Genomic DNA, 22,986 nt, shown 5'->3' with positions numbered 1-22,986 from the left:
GACGCTAGTAGATTGCCAGTGAAGGAGAAAACAGGAGATAAACCCAAATGAAAATAAACTGTGGGTTCATTGCACTATTCGAGCAAGATCCACCCTTCCTTAGTCAAACATATCTAAGTTTTGACTATCTTGATTTAGGTGCAGCTTATTCTGATTACACATTCCCATCAATTGTCAAAGCTTGATAGAACCCGAACGAACTTCTGTGTCTGCCATGTCTAAGAACGATACGAGCCATCAGTTTCCATAGGCTTTAAAACCGCTATTAATCAAAACCGCATGCATGAAGCGTTATGATCTTGGTAAAAAATTAATTGCCTGAGGCAGGAGAGATAGTTACAAAAAAAACCTACACATTCCTCAAGTAGAATGAATGTTGGGCAAATAAACTTTAATAGAATATTAATTATTTTAATATGAAAACAATAAACAAAACACCTGTCAATTTCGAATTTATTCTGGTTCGTTAATCTCCCCACAGATAGGGGAGGAAACGTGTAAAATATTAGTTATTTTATTATATATATTATTAACTATAACACGATGTATAATACTACTATATATAATATACTAATAACAGAACATTAATGATGAACATTTCATAGGACATTACTTATAAAAAAAAATATACTTTTTTCGCTTCAAATGTCTAAAAAACACAACCCTGATTGAGAAACTGTAGCAATGAAACACTGGCATTTTTTTTGTTTATTTAAAAATCACGTAACTACAGACAACAAAACAAATAGAAAAAAAAACGAAAATGAACTTATGACACAAAAGAAAAATTTAAAGGAATCACAAACAGTTTAATCAACACTGTAGAACAGAAAAGCACAAGCCACAATAAGAATTTATATAATAGAATACAGACTAAAAGTCGTTAGTCTTTATTCGTAATTCTTTATTATTCGTTATTGTTATTCGTAATTCTTACAAGTACGGTCTTTGATTCTTTTTTTCTTGGTATTTAGACATTACACTCTTGTAGCCAAATTTCAAGGCTATTTTTCTTACTGAACTCCGAGCAAGTCCCATATCCTGCGCAATTTTGTAGTAGCTGCCGCCTTCCATTACGCGCTGCAAAACTTCTCGCTCCAAGTTCTGACGTAAAGAAGCACCTAAAAAAGTATTCTAAACACAACATATCGCGGATTATCAGGCTAGAGCAAAATATTTATAAAAAGACAAAATACTATCATTCAACATCCTAAAAATATGATGTTAAAAAGAAATTGCCTTATGAAGAAATGACTTTTTTCCAATTTTATGGAGTTGTGAGGAATCTTGTTGGATTAACTCTTACGACAATTTTTATTACAGGTTTACTCAGACTACCATTCATTGCTTTTACTTTGATTATTTACAATCGTAAAAAAAACATTGCTTTTTTTCAATACTAGTAGCCCACATCCCGAAGTGCGGTAGACGAAGTGCTTGAATACGGTAGACGTAAGCGATTTTTTAAATTAGCAATTCTAAGAAAGAGTTAGTTGAAAAATAAATCATTCCCTTTGTTTTTGGGAACGGGAAATCGGTAATATTATGTGACGAGCCTGAGGCTACAAGCAAAGACTAAATGTCAAATATGGTCACAGGTCATTGACAGTTTTGTCGAATTCAAATAAGCTAGCTCGTACTCCATGAAACTGAAAAAAATGTCGCTTCTTCTCGATTACAGACCACTATAAAAAGAAAACCACATTAAAAATATACAGATTTGCCATGAGGAGGTAAAAAAAGAGTAAAGGATGCGGCACTAGACCCTTAAGGTCCGAACCGGCGGTGCTCTTCTGTTGGCTGAAGCCCTTCAGCCAGGAAGTGCAATGGGGGAGGTGTTTCTTCACATTGTTTCTTTTTAAAAACATGTTTACTCTGTATCCCATATTTTTTACAATAACTATGGAGTGTTCCTTTCTTTATTCCGAAGCTTTTGGCTGCTTTATGTATACTCCAGCCATATTGCACAAATGTAGCTGCCTGCTTGATAGTCGTAACATGCATTGCGTCTCTACCTCCAATATCCCATCTAGGTAGTATAGGTATAGGTCTTGAGAAGACCATGATTTGAGAAGACCCTGGAAATAAAAAAAAATACTGACACTATCGCTGGGATGACTCCTTACTATGAAGCTTAACTGAATAGGGACTAGAGCGACATTATACCTCACATAATATTTATTATGCTTTTAGTATGGTGATTTATATACTAAATGGACACAACACAGAAGAAAATAGATAAAGAACGATTGGCAAACCTCCAATAGAATAAATAAAATTATGAACAGCAAAAGAAGGAATTATTCTTTTCTTCAGTTCTGACAGAGTTCAGAAAAGACAAAGATGACTTTTCAAGCAGAGTGCAAGTAGATGATTGTCCTCGTTTACGAGCCTGACGCTTTATCCCAAGCCTTTTCAAAGCATCATGCAGCGTCGAAGTTGGGACTTCAAACGATCGAGCAGCACTTGAAGCTATGCTTCCGCGAAGGACTGCTTGTACTGCTTGTCCAAGATTTTTCCGGTTTGTTCGCAAAGCTCGAAGAATGGAAGAGAGATCTAAAAAAGAACGGGTAATTGAAGCAGCCACGCAACGACCATTCAGACGGAAAGAAAAGCAAATACTAGCAGTAAAACTTAGATATTATGAAGACTAAAGTTATTTAAATTATTTTTATTACAAATTTTCATAAAAAATACAACATCAACGCAAAAACGTTACAAATTAATGTTTGTACTGAGTCATTGCATGATATTGCGAAGTTCTTCTTCTTTTTCTAAGAGACTCCCTAAAACAAAAACATTTGTTAGAAAGTAGGACCCTGTAGGCTGAATAGATTTTATGGAAGTCACGTAAAATTATACTACCGATTTAAGACATCACATGCGTAAGAATTCTCAAAAGAAATAAGGATATTAAAATAAAAATAGGAAAAAGCTCAAAAAAGGCTGTCATCTCAAAATGCACCAAAAAATAAAAATAATTTTTCTCCCCAGCGACCTGAGAATTTACCTTTCTTCGAGACTATGAGACAGTAATGTTACAGAAAGTTGTCAAAGAATAACTATAAAATACCATCCAAATTTTTGTTTTTAATCTTAAAACCTTCAAATATTCCAGGTAGCAGAAAACAAAAAACACTTTTTAGCGGAAAAGAATAGTAAACCAATTTTTTTTTACATTTATTCTAATGATGCAATACTGTAAATTAAACGACCTAACTTGGAAAACTTAATTTTTATCCCAACATCACGCCTACTTTTACTTCAAACAACTAAAACCCATCAATTGCTTGTATTTAACGGATGTCTAGCTTGTAAACCGGGATTAGGTTTTCTGATAATTGAACCTTTTGTTCACTAAACAAAGCAAAATGATTTTTTTTTAGTTCTCAGTGTTCTAACCAATCGCTCAGTGTTTCAACTAATGATCAATCGTAGTTGCTAAAGTTTTTAAGCGATTAATTTTTCCTAAGACATAAACATGGTATTCCGTATTGTATAGTACACGCTCGAGAAGTGAAGTTTGGTGAAAGCCAATGAAATAAAAAAAAAAAAATCCGCTGAAAATACAATACTTTAGTAAGAAAATTATGAGAACTACAACAAAGAATTATGGTAGGGGGGCCGCACAGAACACATTATATTAAATACCTAATATAACTTACCCAAAATAACAACTAAATATTTAATTAAAATATAGCTAAAATGTAATTTCCACCGAGCTGAAGCTAATTGTCTGCTATAAAGACCGTGAAAACCGCTTAATGTCTCATCTTCGTGATCCAAATTCTCGAGTGTGTACTATATAATACGGAGGTACCACAAATATAAGCAAATTCCGGAGTTGTTTTTTATTGTCAAGCGATTTTTCATGGCACATTTTTCAAATGTGCCAGGGATTTTTCTGTTATTGCTGCTACGGACAGGTGTTGTCACAGTGTTTTACGAAGAAACAAGCGATAATCATTTTAAGTTGCAAAGCTGAGATCTATATTTGATAGTAAGAACCAAAGAGCTTCTTATAAAGGACTAAATGTAAAACAATGAACAGAGCCAGCTACTTTTAAAACCACAACCTCCTGCACAAGTAGAGACGCTACTTGAAGAAGAAGAAGGAAACGACACCAAAACGTACTGTACTTAAGATCTGATTGTAAAACACTAGACTTTTTAAAGCTTTCTCACTAAATTTGAATCCTAAATAAGTCAGAAAAACTAAAAAAAAATTTCTCTTAGTTTCAATAACAAAAAAAAACTTAACTTTTAAGTAACAAAACTTTCAATAACAAAAGTGGTATAAAAAGAATCTTTAAATACGTCATCTAATCAGAAACCAGTTCGAACTGGTTTGATTTTCCATTTTTAAAGATTTAGTAACAAATCACTTGATTTACTCCTTACTTTAGATACTCCACTAAAAAAAAGCTTAGCACAAAAAAGACAAAACACCTTTCTACCACCACTCATAAGAAAAAACAAACAAAAAAAAAACTGATTTTAGAGGCCAGCTTCACCAGGTACTTACACTACAGAAATATTCTCGGTTCGAACACAAAAATAAACACTAACTAATTCAAACTTTCTCGCAACCAGACCATTAGTGTGTTCAGACTAAAAAGTGGAATGGATTTACTTAAAAAAAAAAAAAAAAAAAATGGTGTGACGCAATTGCAAAATTTGAGGTTTTCCACAGATAACCCAGCCTTAGCAAAAAAAAAGAGAGATACCAAAACTGCTTTATTGATAAAAAGTCTTACCTACTTTACATGGCAACGGTTTTAAAAATAAATCTTGTTCAGTAGACATGGTACTCTGTACGTGAAAGTCCGCAATTGCAACACTGTCTCGACTTACCACCATAAATCACGCAATTTCAAGAACTAAGTTTGTCATCGGCGCTAGGCCACTGTTAGATATTAGGTAAACATTAGTGGCCAAAACAAGTGATGCAGATGAAGCGTCAAAATCGTCTGATATACAATGGGTTTTACAGTCCTTTCTGAGGCCAAGTATTTATTTTTGTGGTTGCTAAGGTTTGAGCTAATATACTATCCATTTATAGTGCCTACAGCCAGATTTATTCCGCGAAGTGCCCCGCGAAGGATCCAATTTTTGTGAATGTACATACACTCAATTAATAAAGAAACAAAGGACAGACAGTAGAAGGCGAAGATTGGCCGGCAAGGCCTTCCAAAAATCCGGAAATCAATGCTACTTTATGGTCCTTGCAATGAAAATGAGGAATTTTTGTAATACTAGGCACAGAAAAATCCTCCTGTACATTCAATCGCTTTCTTAAAAAATCTTCAATCCTAGTCCGAACAGTAGAAGACAAATCTGGTTTACACAGGATACTCAACAGGAGCTGTCATGCTACTCTGGACCAAGCACGAAGCTTTCAAGCCCCAATATTCGTAAACATGGGCCAAAATCGAAGGACTGATGGTCAAGTTTTTTAATTGTGAGCTACCAAGCCAATCAGAGATCTTCAGTGAGACTAGAATCGTAGTTTTAAAATTTCACTATTAATTTCAAACCCGTTTTATCCTCAACTGAAAATAGCAGTTCGCAACTGAGTCAAAATACACGTAACATATTTCCAGTGCATAATTAGTGCCTGTGGTAAAAAAGGTAAATAATAGGGCATTAGACCTTACAGTACGTCCCGGCGGTACTGATCTCCGTTTCATGGTCCTTCGGCCAGGAAGTACGACAGGGGTTGGGGGCCAGACATCCTGTGCTTTCAAATACCCTTCCTTGTTTACCTTACCCATGCTAAGCTTATGGACCCCATGATGGACCGACCCTGGCTGAGCCTACTGAGTCACACCACTGACCCTCATTCCGAACCAAATAACCAGCGACACCAGGACTCGAAGTCCTCGAAGTCCAGGGCTCAGGGACAAAGGATTTCAAGTCTAGTGTACAAACCACTCAGCTAGGACGGTTCAGTGGGAAGGGCTTTATATACAAAGGAGGAAATGCACCAACTCATCATATCCACAGCGGTAGCTTGAAACTTCTTAAATCTCAAAACCCTTCCCCTTGTTTGGCTGCACTAACTGTGAAGACAATTCATTTTGGTATACACCAAATATTGTTTCACAAGTTCATGAAATACCCAGAGATAGAATGTCTACAAGGTAAATAACTGCAAAATGGGTATGGCATATTTTAAAACGACCTTGGACTAGAATTTAGGACTCTAGAGAGGCTGCGAATGCTTCGAAAAGATACCGCTAATTTAGCATTATAGAAAAAAAAGAACACTAAACTTCTACAGAAAAGCTATAATTTCAACTTTCAATGAATTAAACAGACAGTCTAGGGACAGTGGTTGTGGCCCCTACTTTGAACAACTATCTCGGTTTGATGCTGCAATAAAAAGACCGGAAAAAAATAGTTGCGTTTTCGCGCAACAAAATTGACTTAATATACAGGAAGGAGAAGAAAGCTCAACTTATGCGCCCCTGGGAGTCTGGGATAGAATAATTTCAATGGAAATTTACAATATACAGCTCCCAAAATGTGAATAATGATAAATGGTTCATGAAGTTGGCAGTTTAGCTCAATCTCAATGCCCGCTACTCAACTTGTTGATCAACTTTCAGATATAGCCTTTCCTCCTTAATGGCAAGAAATTCAAGTTTAGTACGCACTAAAGTTCATATATCACTCGAAGATTTAACAAAATCAAACCGAAACAAATATACTTGGAAGTACTTACTAAAATCTACAAGGCAGTTATTGGCAAACTTCAGGTAAGGAACTTCAGCGATGTCAAAACTTCAGACAACGAAAGAATACTGAAAAAAAGAACAAAACAAAAAAAACTCTAAAAGTTGTGCTAAACTGTAACACAAAAAAAGGATTACACTCTTCTACATCTACAAAAAGAAGCACATAAAATGTATTTCCCCTTAACTTTTATATTCTTCTCCCTTGAAAAGCAAAAATTGGATGATTTAAAAAGCGTATTTTATGATGAGGTTCATTTTTTTAAAAACTGATTTACAAAATATTAATTATGGTTAATTCGGTTGTTTCAGAATCCTTGTTTATTTTGTAATCAGAACAGTTAGGATTATTTTCTTTCGTATTACTTATTACTATAATTAGAATATTTATAATTGATTAAGACAAATTCCAAATCTTTAAATTTAGATAAGGAAGTGAAATTCCTATTCTTGACGAAACCTCATTAGAAATTTGAAGTTTTATTTCACACGTTTTTCTTTAAATTCTAATTCTGGAGAGGATAAAACCATAGAGACAGACAAAAAGTAGAGACAAGATTTTGCAAATTTTCGCAGTCAGCTTTCGCCGTTAGCCCGGAGCCACGTTAAATTTTCAAACACTAATCGTAATTTTAAGAGATTAGCTTCTGCTTGCTCTGCTTTTGTTTAGTCTAGGAAAGAAAAATTATAACAATTTTACCGTTAGTTTTCTAAAGTCTTGAAATTACGATCCTGATTTCAAAATTTAGCATTATTCCTGGTTTAGCTTTTAAAATTTTCAGAGTCCAACCTATGGTCCTCTTCTATACCTATAAGTAAAAAGGCGTGTATTCATAGTGAAATTTATATAAACCCTTGCTCAAATGACAACTTTTACATATCATCGAAACATTAAAAACTTGGAGATAGGAAACATTAAAAACTAGGAGATGAGCCAAAATTATCCTTAGACAAACCTTTGAAATTTCAAAATAGACTAGAAAGTTTGGATTCTACACTAGCCTTCGATGCTTCAAAAAACCTAAGTCAGTTCACATTTTTGAGGACGCATTTTTAAATTTCTAATAAATTTCGTCTGTCATGGTGATCATCTAGGGTAGCGGCGAAACATAGAAATAAATTCATGAAAAGTTCGCGCAAAATTTCACTTTTCACTCTCTCATTTATGGCCATTAAAACTATTTTGATTTGTATTTGAACAGAATAGAAATAATAAATATTATTTTTTCTCAAACTTGTTTTGAAAATGAGCTAAAAAAATTTTTTTTTTACTATTGTAATCACTAGATATAAATGACAGCAAAATTAATGAAATTTTGGAGATTTTGAGGGTTCTGCGTGAGAGAATAGGCAACAAACTAATGCTCTGACATATTTGGGTGCTCCTATTGAGTCATTGACAAAATGGACACATAATCTAGTCATGTTAAAAAACGTCAGGTCTGGTTGAGTTAAAAAAAAGTAAAGAAATTTCGTACAACGTATGGTTTGTTAGGAAAAGGTAAAGTGCAACTTGACAATTATGCATTAAGAAAGTCTCATGACTCTAAGTTTGCAACGCATGTGTTTTCTACAACTCCACTTTGGAATTTTTTTTTCCGAATAGAGAAGAAACAAAGAAGCGTTTAATTTTACCGGTATGCCAAATTTGTTGTGGTATCTCAATGAGGTTCCGTAATTCATGATTGATCCATAAAAACTTTACTTTCGGAACTATAACAGTTTTTTTCAATTTGATATAATTTAGTTGGAAAAAAAAATATTTCTTTTTGTATCACTGAAAATTCTTCAAACTTCAGAGCGTCTACTCATCACCCTTTCATGATCCTCATGTTGAAAAAAGTTTATAACTTTTATTTCTTATTGTTTATTTTTTATATATTTCCCTCAAAATCGAGGAGTATATAAAATACATGAAATTGAAAAAAAGGAAAAAAATCTTCAACAAATGAAACAAAGCATTGATTTACAATAGGCTTCCGCCACATTTTCACTCTCTCATTCATGGCCATTAAAACTATTTTGATTTGTATTTGAACAGAATAGAAATAATAAATATTATTTTTTCTCAAACTTGTTTTCAAAATGAGCAAAAAATTTTTTTTCTCAAACTTGTTTTCAAAATGAGCTAAAAAAAATTTTTTTCTCTCATGAATCTATGATTATAAATGGAAGAATGGGCGCTAAACGCATTGGGCTTTACATAACATAGATATCAAATTGATTAAGTAATAAATGCATAAATGAAACAAGTCAGTAAGATGAGGAAAACAAGCAAAAAAAAAGTTAAATAAGAAAAATCCGTTTTGTGCTCCTTGTTTAGTTCATTTTGAAAACGAGTTATTTTTTATATTTACTATTTTCGACTTAAACCCACCACAGCCACAGGAAACCGTGCTTACCGCTTCGCTATTAAGTCTTAAACAATGGAATTTGGTTTATAATTTTCATTGTGCCCAATCACCCGTGTTTGTTGACGCAGACGGGGAGGTATAGTACACAAGAGGGGGAATTTTGACTTTGCGTTGCTGCACTCAAATAGAAAGTGCATATACTGATAAAATCTGGAAGTGATAGAACATTCAGAAGTGGCCAAAAATGGCTGGGATATTTAACAAATTTATGTGACAAAAAAAGTTTAAAAATATGGAGGTCAAGTGAACAAACGCAGAAAAGGAAAGTAACTGCGTCAAAAACAATTAGACGAATTCATAAGCTAAGCTTGAAAATAATTTCTCTGCGAAATTTTAAAACTCAATCATCGTAACTTCCAGCGTAAGAGGGTAGCTGTTTTACTTCAGCCTTTTAGATTCTTCGTTTTTTCGACGCATCTTAATTTTGCTTTGTGTTCAGTTTTTCGTTTGTATTTGCTGCTTCTTGCAGTTTTAATATTTTGGTTTTCTAAATTGTTTTCGCTTACTTCGCTTATTAGCTGAAAATTTACCTCTTTTTTGGTTTGTTTGATTATTGTGTCTATCCAGTGTGGCCAAATAAAAAATAAAACATGGTTTAGAAGAAAATAAACGAATTTTAAAGTTTTGACAACTCTCCCAATTCCCTTAAAAATACAATATATTCCCGCAAAAGTGCCTCTGAACATTTTGCCTTTACGAGAAATTCTTTCCCGGCAATTCTTTTTTTATGAAAATATTTTGGCGTGATAAAAACATGTAGTTTTTTTGTCAAAAAGGGCATCTTTCTTTAATCAAACCATTTTTGAATCTTAAAGCGGGCACTAGAACTTTCATTTCCAATTGAATGAGAACTCTTCAAAATTTCTACGATCATTCCTTTTATACGAAGTGTTCAGAAGAAAAAAACACAGGAGTCACATAAGTGTCCACTTTTAGTAAAAGATTTACCCGATGGAGGTCGGGGGGGGGGGGGGAGACGGCTAGTGATTTAAAAGCTACAAACAGAGGACTACAGTTTTCAATTTTGCAAGTGAGAGGTTCTTAGGACCAATTTTGACAGAACCCGTACGCAGAGGCCAAAAAAGAGTGCATACTTTTTGTGCAAGAAAGATACCAAAGTGTATCAAATAACAGACAAGTCGACAATGAAGATTATGTTCAAATAGGAATATCTCCACGGGAGGATAGAAAAAGCCATCATTTTAAAATATTATTAATAATTTATAAAATTCCAAATTAATTAATTTAATAAGGCAAAATTTTTAAAGTACACGACAAATGGTTTTTCATAACACTGACGACAAAAAGAAAAAAAACTACTTACCGTAATCTCTGTCCTAAGTCCTATGGTATTCTTTTACCTTACCTTTGATTGTTTGTCCGTCAGAGAGATTTAAATTTTCATGTCAGTATCTTTCAGGTATTTTATAAATAGCCGCCAATATCATTTTTTTTAAGAATTCGATATAGTCTTTGCTATCTCTGACAAAAAACATATTTTAACAGCAAAAAAACTTTAGTACAACAAGTTTTATTGAATATGGGCCAAAATGATTGGCAAATAAATACAGAAAGATCTTTCAAGCAACAACAGTGAATGAGAACTTAACAATATTATCTAACAAGAGCGCTTTCAGTAAACGAGAACATTTTTAATTAGCAGTCTGTCTAAAAACAACCCACTTTTCCCAGATAATGCTAACTACGTATAGCTGAAACGTTCTGGCTTCTGGAGAATTCATTTTATTTCATCTACTTTAAAATCAGAATTAAATGCCAAAATTACAGCAATAAAATTAAGTTTGATTTCGAATACATTTTTGAACGATCAGAAACGAAAGTAGATTTTTAAAACACTTACCACAAAAGATCCCACAAATAAAGTAAATATTTTTTTTTTGTTTCGATTAAAAATTTCGAAGTTTTTTTTCGATTTCGTTTTTTTTTTATATTTGATTATATTCATATATTTTCCCTTCATTTTTAGTGCCAAGGTTCTTTACAATGTGTGTTTAGTATCATTATTACTCTATTATTCACGATTATATGTAAATCTAAAAGGTCAATATAAAAAACGGATACACTTTTTATATGCGGCCCATAGAGTTAGGATTCATTTCCAAAATGACCTTAAAAATCAATTAGGTTGTTTACCACTGCTATAACGAACAAATCCTTCTGCAATTCTATATTATTGCTTTTAATTATTTTTACCTTAGTTCAACTATCGGCTTCAGAGAAACATCTATATTTCTACCGAGGCTTCTTTGTTCCTCAGGTTAAAGTGTACATTAAAATAAGGGTAGGTACTTTTCTATTATATAAAACACAATCGAGAAGTGAAGTTTGGTTAAAATAAAATAAGATGAAAATAGAACACTTTATTAGCAAAATTGTGAAGGTCATTTGTGAATTATTAAATTGGGAGCTTCGGCGTCGGCTGACCGTCTCGAAGACAAAGAAAAGTTCATTATTAACGCGATTCTTGAGGACACCGGTTAGTTTGCTTTGACTAACAATAGAATATAGTGTCTCACGATGGATGTTCAAGTTAAGATTTGGGATTTGCTAGGGACCAAAGAACAGGCAATCATATTTCTCCAGGATAAGGGATTGTTGCACAAAACAAAACACTGCATCAATCGACACACCATGACTTCAAGGCCGTACCCAGAGGGAGGTTTGACCCCCCCCCCTCAAAAAAAAATGTTTGACTCGTAAAAACAAAAAAAAATGAATATAAACAAATTTTGTATGCGTTTTTGATTTTTATTTGTGTTACCCCCGTCCCCACCCAAAAATATTTTTTTGAGTAAAACACCCTCCGGAAAAAATCCTGGGTACGGTCTTGCATGACTTTGTACTCTTACGAGAAGCAACATTTTTGGAAGTGTAACACTAGGCTATGTCTGAAAACCGTCAATTTGCGTGTCAATACGTGGTTTTCTTGGTCGTGGTTTCCCCGACAGAGGAGCAGAAACTTCATTCCAACAAATTAAGCTTCAGATAGAGCCAGGATCAAGAATCATTTCAGCACAAATTTAATTGATTCTTGACCTTGCAAGTTCAATTTCTGGGATTTCCCCCACCAGAGGATTGGCACATTAGATTACAGCCAACAAACTATGGCATCTTCTCTTAACTTCTTTAATTGTCTTCTGATCAAACTGAATTGATTTGGCATTGGATCAGCAGATTTTTTTATATTCGTTTTTCATTAAAATGTGAGAAAAAACCGCCGAAAATCAATTGGGCGTGTGACTGTATACTCCTTAACGTGCACTCAAAAATAAGCTCAAATATTCCATCTTGAAGTCATCACCGCCATATGAAGAACAATTTTGGAGCCATGGTAACAGGCAAAGGCAATAAAAATCTGAATAAACACGAACTAAAAACCGGAAGTGCGGTTTCATGATAATAAAGAAGCGAGGACCGAAGGCCTGGGCGAGCGGAAGCAGGCGACAAAAACCCTCTTCTGGCGAAAATATATATAGCCTACTATAATAATGTGCTTGCAGAGAGATTTCTGATATTACTCTACTTAAACATTGATTGGTTATTACTAGAGCAATGGTTTCGAAATATGCTGAATGTTTTGTCGAGTAGTCTTTTGTCAAAAACTTGGCCTTATACGTTCAAGCCGTGGCATTCACACTAAACTTGAGCAAATGCCTTGCAAATGAATATTTTGCGACGGTTGAGTTGTGTTAAGATTACTCATATGGATGCCATCTTTTTAAAGTACACTTCCAAGAAAGCTGAAACTCATCTCCTTTTTAGCACTGATACCTTTCCCTTTCTAATTAATCTTCAGAGTGATGTTAAAGAATAAGTTCGTTTTTAAATAAATCTTTGGTACTTATCGGTTAGCTGGAACAAACGCGACAAGAACCGCAAATAGAATCTCAAAGAACCAAATGAAAAACAGATTTCCACTGCCTAGTGAGGTATTACTCACTCCGTGAAAAATATTTAAACTTTAGTTTTTTAGGGCTGAAGGGGCAAAAATAGGTACCTAGGTTAGGTTACCTATTTAATATATACTATGCTTTATCCCCCCCCTAATGTGCAAATATATAGCCCGAATTTGTTTCTAAACTATTATATTTTCATTGTAAATTGTTTTATTTCATTAGCATTAACCAAACATCACTTCTCGCGAGTGTCCCAACTAACCGATAAGTAACGAATCTTTAAGTGTCTTTCAATAATCTTTATGTAATCTTTCAGCTTATTTACAAACATAGCCATGATATAACTCAAAACATCCACTGTGAAGTCGAACTCCGCAACCAAGACACTGTAGCCTGGTGTTCTTATAGCATACTTTGCATCGCCCTTGGCTTTCAGCTCTTGTTACGATGTGTATTAAGACTTCCTTCGAGTATGCTTGCGAATTGCTCGGATATCCGCCTACACCTGGGATATGAAACAGCTTATTAGGAACATTCTTCAACTTAAAAATTACCCTGTAAATTATTTGGTACCTGTCTTTACATCTGGCATAAACTAATAGTCCGAAATATCTACGAAAGGAAAAGGGCAACACAATTGCAATACAAATTTTTCTTTCTCAATCCATACCAAAAAAATACACTGATTGTAAAAAAACTTTATCGACCCCGGCACTCCATAAACTGGCTAAACGTGAGGTTGAGGTAGAGAGCATGAAATATCTTTTTCCTAGATGAACTTATTTTAAGGACTTCCGGGGCGAAAAATGCGGAAAATCCAATTATGGCATGTATTTGGACGTTATGTTAGTCCTTAGGAGTTTATAAATATTACGAGCTCAAAAATAATTTATCTAACTTTTTGTAGTGAGGTACTGGAATTATTGCCATTTATCTTTTGCAGGAGCCCTCCATAAACACGGGTTCGAGCTGCATTCTTCATAACTAGGAAACCTCAAATCCCAATGAAGTTGCGGTGAGCGAAAGAGGCGGAAACAATCAGCCATACTAGTGAAGCCTGTGATTAGAACCTCACTACTGTAACTGATGAAGCAGTTCATAAAGCGTGACGCTGAGCTACATTAACAGGAAGTACATCGATAAATACTTAAAACCGAAGAAAAATATAATCACGGCTGAAAGGTGAGGTCGTTCTCAAGGTCGTTTGGCATGTATCAATTCGAGCAACACTGTTTATTTTATGCAAAAATTGTATCCCTCGATAAAAACTCAAAGATGGCAAACTTCTTATTCGTGCAAGCTAAAGACATCGAAGATAGTTTAAGAGCAATTGGTGAGATCAACACGCTACCCATGTTGTTTATCATAAGACTTATTATCTGAATATAATTACTCCAAGAAATAATGCATGCACTCTTGCTGTAAGCCAAGAATTAGGATAAGGGAAACCTCGAGATGAGGAGCAACTTGAAGCGTTCAAAAAGACATTAATATACTTCGAGGCAAACGATGATGAACATGGACGATCAAGAACTTGGTTAAGAAAAGAAGCAAGTCCCTGGGAGACTTAGGACGAGATACATTGTACTAACAAGGACATGAAAAGAATGATTGAACAAGTAGGCTACAACACACAGTTTAGTGATCAACACACAATCTCAAAAACTAGTAGAAAAAGAGCATGATGACAGTTCGAAAAGCACAGAATTCATACTTAACGAATTCTAATCTACAGTTCGATAAAAAAGAAAGAAAAACACAAAAAAGGCGGCGGTCATATTTAAGGACTTTTTCAAAGGCATAAGTCAGAGTACAGACTTGTGTCCTGACTCCAAAGAGACTTAGCATAGAAAATTTAGTTGGCTTTCTTCCAGTCTCTTCCCTTGTTTCTTATATCTCTGGTCATTACTAAGAAAAAGTAGAAAATTAAATTAGCTCGATCATTTAATGTGTGTGCAAGCAACTAGGCCACGAGCTATTCGGTATTTTCTGCAGCTGACACTATCCATACCAATCAACACTTCCACGGCAAAAATCTCATCGACAATCTATATAAGTTAAGTTATTGTTCCGTCTTATGCCAAAGCGAAAACGTTTGCGAGAAGCGCTGCGGTTGTTAGCTCGCTGGGTATAAGCAGGGTAACTTTGCTACCATGCTCAAACTGTTACTGTCAATGTTGACCATGACCCTTAAACACTGTACGGCTACAGGGAAAATAATTTAGCCAAAAAAAAATAAAGGAATATATGGATCAATTTGAGTCAGGTAAGAGTGCCCAGTGGCGTACCTTTATCCGTCACAGATGAAGTGTCAAACACTAATGTCGCTCTCCTCTGGAAAATGGCGAAGAGTTTTCGCAATAATCTCACCGGATGGCAAGGTACCCTAAACCTGTTTACTATTGTAATGAAGCTTAAGACCATTCCTCTGCTGAATCCATTTTTTCATCGCTATGATGGATATATACCCATCCTGCCTGGCATGCATATACACAACCATGTGGCTTGTAGTTAAGTAGTGTAAGAAACCGAATGTGAAACTAAAGCTGACATTTCACTTACCTTTAAGCCCGGAAGTCTTCAACATCGTCGAACTGGATCCTTTGGACTCACCTTTACGAAACATGGTTCTGAAGCTCAGTCCATTCTAAGCGGTCACGAGCTTAACAGCAAGCATAGGAATCCTAAAGCAGGACTCGGGGATAACAGGAGTTCTTGAAGTGATTTATACTTCAAACATTGTTAAACGTATATCAAGTGGAAAGGCAAGTTCAAGAGCTGTACATGAACTGCTTCTTGGGTGCTAAATACTCTCCTCGTCACTGACTTTTCGAGCGCAGATGTGGAATAACTACTTAACTAGTATGAACTGGAAAATGAAGACTAGGCCACCATGCATATTGGTTTACAGCGTGGGGTTGTGACTCTAGATGAAGTTGACAGCGAAAACACGATTTCTGATCTGAATTAGTCTGAAACATTCTAAGCAAAGAACTACAGATAGATCTTGTGCCTCAAAGCTATGGCTCATGATGTTTACAAGCTGAGATTTGCCTTTCTGACATGCCCACTACAAGTTTGTAGAAACTGGTATCTTCTCTGAAGTGTTCATGGAACCTGAAATCCCACCACCAAAGTTAGATGCATGCAAATTTCATTTATAAAGAGTCAAGCACAATAGTGGAAGGATCTAGATTGTTCACTAGAGCTGTGACGTTTGTAAGGACGGAGGGTCGAAATCAAAGCCAATTCACCAGTTAACAACGGAAGCCTCAAAAGATCTGCTTTCGTTTTCTTGATGATACTGTAAACTGAATTGCGGGTCATGTAGGCGTTCCTGTTTCAAGCACGACCTAAAATGAAGTTAGACCAGCAAGGAGCGCAGAGGGACAAACCGCACAAATGGATCAAATATTAGTGAGTGGGAAGACAAACACAACCAAGTTTAAACAAAGTTGTTTCTGCAAAAAACTTCTTGCATATCTTTATACCTTAAATATATTTACCTGTATGCTTTGCTTTATATCTTCAATTCTATACCTTATTAGTCATAACATACGCAGTCTTTTATTCAGCAATCCACTGATTTGACGTCCCGTATATACCAGATCAGTATAGACTGGGCAGTTCCGACATGCAAGAGGTTTCCCCTCGTTAGTTTGTCCAACTCCAGGAAATTTAGGCTGTATTGAGTATCTAGCCCCTAAAAACAACACGGGAAGCAAATCTGATGCCAAATTCTTGTCTTATTCTATTTTCACTCCAGAAAATGAACTTTCTGCTCATCTGTAGAAAGTAACTTAGAAATTCAACTTTTACTCTACCTCTCAGCCCCAACCTCAAATCTGACCATTTTCCGTAAGGGTTAGATAGCTATTTTTTTATATCGGTGGATTTTTTGTTCAATCCGAATATTGAACGATATATTTGTATCATTCTAGGTCAACCGGTGGAATGACTGGACTATTGCCGTTCAGGGATCTTTAGTGTTGGTGCTAAACAGGGAGAACATGATGCTCTTCTGCTTTCCAACGGAAAGAGGATGAAACATACTAATTTCGGAAAATTTGAGAGTTCAGGAAGCAAGAACAGGCATCGAAAATTAATGATGAAAAAGGTAAGTTGCTTAAAATATGAATAAATTGAGACGAAGAATCTATGTATGGTATCAAGGAAACGGACGAAGTGGGTTATTTCATTTTCACATAGGTAGTTTATTACAAAAGAACGTGAATTCAGCAAAGATGTAGTCAAAGCATGGGATGTTGTTTAGTCTTAAAAGTAAAAAAAATCATACGAATTAGAAGACAATTCTTTGAACTAAAATCAAGTAGATAAAAGTGACGGTAATGACTGTTGTTAAATATGGCTTTGAGACGTAGGTACTTACAAAACTCAAGGAATATAAGCTAGATATATTCGACAGACGTTGTCTAAGGACGGTTTTAGTTACTCGTCTTAGCGATTGTATCTAAAACGAGATGGTAAAAAAAATGTGGTTCAATCGTAATTTATAGACCTGTAATTAAATCAAGATGACCAGGTCTTGTTCTTCGGATGAAGCATGAAAATTGTGTAAAGCTTTTGGCAACTCAGCCGAGGACACAAAAACAGAATGTCTTCGGCGGAGGTGGGCAGATATTTTAAGAAAGCCCTCAGTAGGTTTACGGGGATTGTGTTCAACAAAATTGAGAGAATTCGAGTCTGTCTCTCAGCAAATCCATTCGAAGAGAAAATCGGTTCCACTATATTTGTTAAAAGCGAAGAAAAGTTAGGTAAGAGGGTTAGGTTACATTCTATGAGTGATAGGCAGGCAAAGATGGCTGGCTATTTATGTGTGACAATCTAGTTGAGACCAAATGAAAAGCAGGTACCCTCGAAAGGGGTGGCAGAAATTAAGGAAGTTCTGAGAAGAGATGAGCGGAGGAGCTCTGTTGGCTAATTTGGCCTCAACCCGAAAGGTAAACAGTTTGGGAAAAATGGTGGGCTATGGTAATTTAGGCGAATGCCACTCTATTCCTCGGTGTATCCATTTGACGAAAGAATTGACGAGAAAGAGCAATAGTAAAATGGATATCAATGGAACTGAGGTAGCATCTCTCAAGGCTAACAGACGAATAGAGAAGGATTATCGAAATTCCCCCTGAAGATAAGAATTCCATCATCTTCCCTATGATAAAAATAGAATACTTTGCCTCTTGTTAGTTGAAGACGTAAGAATCGACTGTGTTACCAAAAACAAGATCTCTTTTATTTCAGTAAACGCAAATAGCAACAACATTTTAATATTTCGGAAAATGTTTCTTTGTGTGTGTGTATTATCGAAACTTACATGAATACATTTCCCACCTATAGCGATTTCGAGAAGGTTCTTGAGCTCCCTAATCGCAAGACCTGAAAAAAATTCTCGAAAATAGTCCTAACTTTGAAAAAACCGAGAAATAAATTATCTTCACATCAAATGGGAGGTCCCTTCCTAACGGCCTGACCGAACGATATCTAAAGCCAAGCATGAAATATTTCTATTCTTTCAAAATTAAGACTGATAATGATAAAGTCAAAGTAAAAATAGTGTCTTCGCACAATCTTTCAAGCCTTCCAACTAGGGTACGGAAACACTTTTTAGCCTCTACTTCATTTACCTAGATTCATATGACACCCTTTCGCTTTCTTTTTTGTACATTTGCTGGACTAAATTATCTTCATGGAATCTGTCAAGCCTTGCAAGTAGGATACGTAATAACTTTTTCGTACACCACTTTCTTCAAGCCTTTCAAGAAAGCAGTTGAGCAACATGAATGAAATTTAGAGCGTTTGGAAAATATTTATTTGTCCTAGACAAGATATTAAAGCAGCAGGTAAAATACTCCTTCTCAGTCCCCGATTTGGACAAGTCCTTTCGAAAAACTTGGTTCACATAGCACAACAACCTTCCTAATTACTAAAAAGCCGTTATTTCTACAATTTCTAACTTTGTTCCTGCTGGTTTCATTCATTTTCTATAGCCCAAAATGGCAACAGGGGCAACGCATTTGGAGACATCCTGACATTGATTCACTTCTCAAAGTAAGGCTAAAAGTGCAGCTCTAATAAATTAGACTAGGAGACGAACAATATTTCAGATGTTTGACTGTTTAAACCACTGCCCTAGCTCTGATAGCAAAACTACATACACACAAAACAGAACTATTTCTTTAATAGAAAACTTCAAAATGTAATTTTACAGACGATAAAAACCCAATAATATACACAATGTAAGAAACAGTACTACAGCGGTGTAGCATAAGGTGTACGGACTGCAAACAGTCCGCTAATCATTTTTTTTGAAGTTTTTCTTCTAAATATTTAAATAAAAAAAATGTATACACAAAGGGGGGGGGGGGGAACTAATCTAAACAGATTCAAACGACCTCTTTCTTAGAAACAATTTTTTTTTCATTTTTGACTCCCTTCCTTTAAGAATCAGAACCAGGTACAAATGTACCTGTAACAACAATGTGTGTCTCGTTTTCAATACTTGAAAATTTTCACATTTTTATAAATTTTTTATATCTATTTATGTTATGTTATCACCCCTTTAAGAGATTATTAATGCATTAGCAAAGTTTTATTGATATGTGAATACATATTTTAGCATACCAAACTCTAGTTCTGGTAACCCAAAGGTGCTCAGAATTTCGATCTGCACCCCTTCACTACTTGTAAAGCTTGGAAGATTACGTGAAGACAGCCACCTCTTCCAAGGCCCAATTTTACGCATTAGGTCTATTCCCGACAGTTTAATTCACCTAATTCAACAGCTTTCTGAACTATCGAATAGTCATTTTATCACTAGGCTAAGTATAAAGGGGGTTGGGGGTTCTTGGAACCACCCTCTTAAGATTTTTGTTCCCCCCTCCCAAATATATTTTTGCTGATGGACATGTTAAGAACAGCAGTCTCTTTAAAACTCAAAATATTTTCAGTATGCAGCAAAGGATCAGAAACTGTTCAGCCCATCCATCGCTATTAGACAAAGTTGGCCCCTCTCCCTGTCCCCTAGCACACTCAAGTTCCCTACAATAATTAATAGAAATGAATAAAGCAGCATTCTTTTATATCTGTTAATGACTTTGTTGCCAACTGAGGTGGTTTCAAAAGCCACTTGAGAGGACCATTTAATACAACCTGATACTATTTGTGTTAAAATGGCACTTTTTCATACACTGTTGACAATTGTCATATTTACATCTAGGATATATATTAAACTGGGCACGATTTTGAATTCTGAGCATGAAGGTATTCTGTCTGAAGAGAATATTCGTTTACAACCCAGAATAAAAGACGATCCGTTCTTAACTTATGTCAATACTCACGACAACACTCAATTTGGGAGCATGTGGTTTCGGGTAAAGAGTAGGACTGAAAAAACACCTCTCTACACCACTGTTTACTTCACAAGTTATGATAGCTACGAAAACAATCCACACAAAAAAATCTGTTACATTGCACACACTTAAATTTGCTTCTTGGAGTTTTACTTTGGGCTAGGACTCGACCCAATGTTTCCGCAGTTTTTACGTAGCATACAACGCAGCGTCGTTTACATTTTGAATGACTTCCAACTTCTTCCAAATGATGCATACCGGATTCTAGTAATATTATACCATTATGTTCAGTCAAACTTGAGGCATTGCACTTAGATCTTGACACTACTTTAGCGAGAAACTTTTGTATAAAAATCCGCAGATGATTTTTGAATCAATGTTTCATAATTCTGCAATGTGACCTTCTTCTTAAAGAAGTAAAGTAATTGCAATTGATCTTATTTTTTTTTAATGCAGCGATGTTATCAAAATTGCTTAAAATACACAAAAGATTGTTAATAGGCAGTGTAACTAAAGTGCCAAAGCAAAGAGTATTGGTATATGTAAACTATAAACGCAGTCATAAATTGTGATATCAATGAAACATTAATTCAAAAATGTTTCGATAATTAGGGTAAATACCTCTTTTCGGACAGGTAACTTATAAACCCAATTCTACACAAGTTTTTCCCCACAAAATATAAACACGAATAAATACGGTTAAACTTCCAACTATCAAGTGTGAAAATGTCCATCTGCTATTTTTTCAATAACTACCTCTCCATCCCCCAAATAAAATATATGATTAGTAAATTTTCATCCAGTCTTTCAGTGGATAGCACATAAGACTAGATTGAACGTAATGATTATTATGAGGAAACCCATAAGATTAACACAAATGTCCTTGGTTCTAAAGACACTAGTTAAGCCTGGACCTGTTGAGAGCCAAAACGTGACACGTTATTTTAAAGTACACAAATTGCCACTTGGTCAGTATCAAAACCAAATTCTAATAGGTCTAATTTTGCAAAATAATAAAGAACCTTAAAAAATAATATAATAATAAATATAATATATATATAATATATATAATAATAATAAAATATTTTTAAATAGATTAAAAAATAATCAAAATAATAAAGCAGCCATTCATTTCGAAACGTGTTTCTTTTAATCATACAAAAGATTTCGAACTGCCAGTCTAAATTTTCACCTTTTAAGAAGTACTCTACGATCAAGACTAATTTCTTTGAAACCCCCGCTTAAAAGATAGAATAGCAGTAATATAACAAAATACTAGAATGACTTATAAGTTCATAATTCCCAAGAAGAGTAAAGGGCTTCGGACTAATTTTGGTCTTAGAAAACCCCACTCTTCCTCCTTATTCCGTAGACATTAGGTAAACATTAGAGGTAAACATCTCCCCACTTTTCGTCTATTTAGAATTATTACTACTTTCCTTGCTCTTCCTTAAAATACACCTTAAACTTTGAATTATCTTAAAAGATAAACCTTTAACTCTCCTAGACTGTCTTGGAGGTAGATCATAATTGCCCCTCCCGGAGAAGCCTAGTAAAGGGTAAAGTCAAGCCCATAGTAAAAGCTTAAAAACTCTTTTTGAAAAAAAAGAAAATGTCTCGCGAGAGAAAATTATCGTTCAATACCAATTCAGAAACAGTAACTATCATTTCGGTTCATTTAATTGTTTATTGCGAAGTTTCTGACCAGAAATTAATGTATAGCAATTTATGAATAACATGTTAATGTATAGGTACTTCACTGAAACGAGTGACAGCTGAGTATCCATTTCTAGAAGTCAGGGTCCAGGATTTTCAAAGAACGCGTCATGAGCAGTTTATAGAGAAAGAAGAACACAAATAATGGTGTACACTTTCTATATTTTGAAGGGTCACTTAAAGATCTATGTTCTCGAAACCGTGAAATGCAGAAGGCAGAAATATATTCAAAACTCGTCTCTGAAGCGGTGATAAAAAACGGCGGCGGTTTTCACTTCAAAGACTTTAGCGTATGGCTATTGTTGAGCTGCTGGCAAGAAATTCAGGACAAATTGCTGGTTATACTATAAACGACTAACTCGTTTTAGATCAACCAGATGACTGGGATACCTTGGGGATATACCGGATACTTACTTATACGAGTGGGAGCTGATACAAGTTTTGAAGAGAAAAAAAAACCTAAGCTGCAACATGCTTCTCGTTTCAGGTACTTTCAAATGCAGAGGAGGGTAAAGACGGTAGAATTATATTATCAGTAGCCCTACCAGCGAAAATCCAACAAACTGAAAAATAAACCAAAACTTAACTAAAACCCGCTCATCCAAATTTAGTTAAACGGGCATTACTGGTCGCAGTGATAGTGCCTCGTGTCCTGAGAGAAACAATTATAAAATTACTCAGAAACTTGTCCAGCCAAAAACAAAATTTGAGCCCGTAACTTAATGAAGATTTCATCCTTTTTCTCCATTTTTTTTAAACATGATATAAATATGGTTATTTGTACAGGTCGTGTTTTTTCAAAAACACGTTCTCTCTTCGGTTGTGTTAATTAATA

At 35.0% G+C, this 22,986-nt stretch overlaps 1 protein-coding gene across 1 annotated transcript in view; it reads right to left on the bottom strand.

The window, feature by feature from the left end:
* Positions 1 to 981: 981 nt before the first annotated feature.
* LOC148955730 (uncharacterized) overlaps positions 982 to 22,986 on the bottom strand; it is a 60,507-nt gene continuing 38,502 nt past the window's right edge. Inside the window, exon 4 of the mRNA XM_089103787.1 lies at positions 982 to 2,078. Coding sequence (XP_088959913.1) covers positions 1,768 to 2,078 — 311 coding nt within the window. The 3' untranslated portion in view covers positions 982 to 1,767. The remainder of the gene's footprint in view (positions 2,079 to 22,986) is intronic.

This window comes from Artemia sp. Qi Xiang Cuo, chromosome 2 (assembly GCF_049724085.1).
Source record: "Artemia sp. Qi Xiang Cuo chromosome 2, ASM4972408v1, whole genome shotgun sequence".
NCBI lineage: Eukaryota > Metazoa > Arthropoda > Branchiopoda > Anostraca > Artemiidae > Artemia > Artemia sp. Qi Xiang Cuo.
Note: the sequence above shows the minus strand (reverse complement) of the source record. Positions and strands in the feature narration are given on the sequence as shown.